The sequence below is a fragment of the Mauremys mutica genome, chromosome 15, assembly GCF_020497125.1.
Source record: "Mauremys mutica isolate MM-2020 ecotype Southern chromosome 15, ASM2049712v1, whole genome shotgun sequence".
NCBI classification, from domain to species: Eukaryota; Metazoa; Chordata; order Testudines; family Geoemydidae; genus Mauremys; species Mauremys mutica.
The window spans coordinates 30,799,775-30,802,444 of NC_059086.1; the positions used below are offsets into that span (position 1 = coordinate 30,799,775).

General features: G+C 45.2%; 1 protein-coding gene across 1 annotated transcript; it reads right to left on the bottom strand.

The window, feature by feature from the left end:
• Window positions 1-301: 301 nt before the first annotated feature.
• Window positions 302-1,234, bottom strand: LOC123349969 (olfactory receptor 13H1-like). Its single transcript, XM_044988305.1, has one exon. The coding sequence runs from the start codon at window positions 1,232-1,234 to the stop codon at window positions 302-304; it is 933 nt and encodes a 310-aa protein (XP_044844240.1).
• Window positions 1,235-2,670: the final 1,436 nt, after the last annotated feature.

Genomic DNA, 2,670 nt, shown 5'->3' on the forward strand with positions numbered 1-2,670 from the left:
TGCACCAAAAGATTCCCTGTTCTGAGAAAAATTTTTTTTGACTTTTTATTCCCATCTTCCTTAATTCTACTCACTTATAATTTACTACAGAAAGAGATGCGAGGTGAAACTTTAACAAATAAAGTCTGCCTCAGTCTGGGAAATTGGAATCCTTCCTTCACCATCCAACGTCGTTTAGGTCAGGAATCAGGTTCCTCTCCAACTCTCTATCCTGAGAGTCTCTACGTTGTTAAGTCAGGAGGTACAAGAAGAAAGCTCTGAAGCACACATGGGAGAAAGGAATCAAAGCTCTTGGAAGCTCTCAGCAATTCATTTTCGCTCCTGCCAACTTCCTCAGGGCCTCCTTCACATCCTTGTTTCTCAGGCTGTAGATCAGAGGGTTTAGAACCGGAGTGATTGCGCCGTAAAAGAAGGAAACGTACTTGTCCTGGTCCGCGGAAGATTTGGACTGAGGCCGCAGATACACAAAGATGGCTGCCCCGTAAAACAAGGCCACCACGGTGATGTGGGAGGCACAGGTGGAGAAGGCCTTGGTCCTGCCCTGGGTGGAGTGGATCCTCAGCACAGCCACAATGATGTGGACATAGGCCATGAGGATGAAGGAAAAGGGCCCCAGCAGGACCAGGACGCTGGTGCTGATCATCACGATTTGGTTGCTGCGGGTGTCCGAACAGGCCAGCTTCAGCATGGAGTGGAGCTCACAAGTAAAGTGGTTGATGGCGTTGGGCCCGCAAAAGCGAGGTTGCTTGGCCAGGAAATCAGACAGGCACAGGAGGAAACTGCCACTCCACGACATGGCTGCCAGCTGGAGGCAGACCCTGTTGCTCATGATGAGGGTATAGCGCAGAGGCTTGCAGATGGCCACCCAGCGGTCACAAGCCATCACAGCCAGCAGAAGGCACTCGGTTATCCCGAAGAAGCGTGAGATGTACATCTGAGCCAAGCACCTGCCCAGGGAGATGGAGGGTCTCTTGGAGAGGCAATGGACCATGAACTGAGGGACATTGATGGTGATATAGCAGATATCTAAGAAGGACAAGTTACTGAGGAAAAAGTACATGGGGGTGTGGAGTCGGAGGTCCACTCTGATGAGCAGGATCAGGAGAGTGTTTCCGATGAGGGTCAGTAGGTAGATTGCAAAAAGGAAGCCAAAGAGGGTGAACTTCACATGAGGGCCACCAGAAATTCCTACCAGGATGAATTCAGTCACCACAGAGTCATTGTCTCCTTCCATGATACCACGGTCTAGGGCTCATCTGCCAAGAGACAGGAGGAGTGGTTACTACATTGAGGGCTAACAGGAGAGACATCATGCCATGCAAAGCCGGGCATTATGTGCAAATGGACGGTTTTCTGCAATCGTCTACACAATGCTGTGCACAATACTGAAATGCAACAAGTACAGTTGTTTATTGCACTAGCACCTGAAATAAAACTACTGCAGATAGTTAAGTCCCAAGCAGACTGCGAAGAGCTACAAAAGGATCTCTCAAAACTGGGTGATGGGGCAACAAAATGGCAGATGAAATTCAATGTTGATAAATGCAAAGCAATGCACATTGGAAAACATAATCCCAACTATATATATAAAATGATTGGGTCTAAATTAGCTGTTACCACTCAAGAAAGAACAAACAGTAATGGTCTCAAGTTGCAATGGGGGAGATTTAGGTTGGATATTAGGAAAAACTTTCTAACTAGGAGGGTGGTGAAGCACTGGAATGGGTTACCTAGGGAGGTGGTGGAATTTCCTTCCCTAGAGGTTTTTAAGGTCAGGCTGGGATGATTTAGTTGGGGATTGGTCTTGCTTTGAGCACAGGGTTGGACTGGATGACCCACTGAGGTCCCTTCCAACCCTGATATTCTATGATTCTATGTTTCTTTGATTTTGGAGTCATTGTGGATAGTTCTCTGAAAACATCCACTCAATGTGCAGCGGCAGTCACAAAAGTTAACAAAAGGTTGGGAATCATTAAGAAAGGGATAGATCGGGGTCAGCAACCTTTCGGAAGTGGTCTGCCGCATCTTCATTTATTCGCTCTAATTTAAGGTTTCGCGTGCCAGTAATACATTTTAACATTTTTAGAAGGTCTCTTTCTATAAGTCTATAATATATAACTAAACTATTGTTGTATGTAAAGTAAATAAGCTTTTTAAAACATTTAAGAAGCTTCATATAAAATTAAATTAAAATTCAGAGCCCCTGGACTGGTGGCCAGGACCCGGGTAGTGTGAGTGCCACTGAAAATCAGCTTGCCATAGGTTGCCATAGGTTGCCTACCCATAGGTTGCCATAGGTTGCCTACCCATAGGTTGCCATAGGTTGCCATAGGTTGCCTACCCATGGGATAGATAATAAGACAGAAAATATCATATTGCCTCTGTATAAATTCATGGTACACCCACATCTTGAATACTGTATGCAGATGTGGTCTCCCCATCTAAAAAAAGATACATTGGAATTGGAAAATGTTCAGAAAAGAACAACAAAAATTATTAGGGGTATGGAACGGCTGCCATACGAGGAGAGATTAATAAGACGGGGACTTTTCAGCTTGGAAAAGAGATGACTAAGGTGGGGATATGATAGAGGTCTATAAAATCATGACAGGTGTGGAGAAAGTAAATAACGAAGTGCTGTTTACTCCTTCTCATAACACAAGAACTAGG

Bases quoted from the DNA above. Each gene is read 5' to 3' on its own strand.
- LOC123349969 (XM_044988305.1), bottom strand. From the start codon at position 1,234: ATGGAAGGAGACAATGACTCTGTGGTGACTGAATTCATCCTGGTAGGA.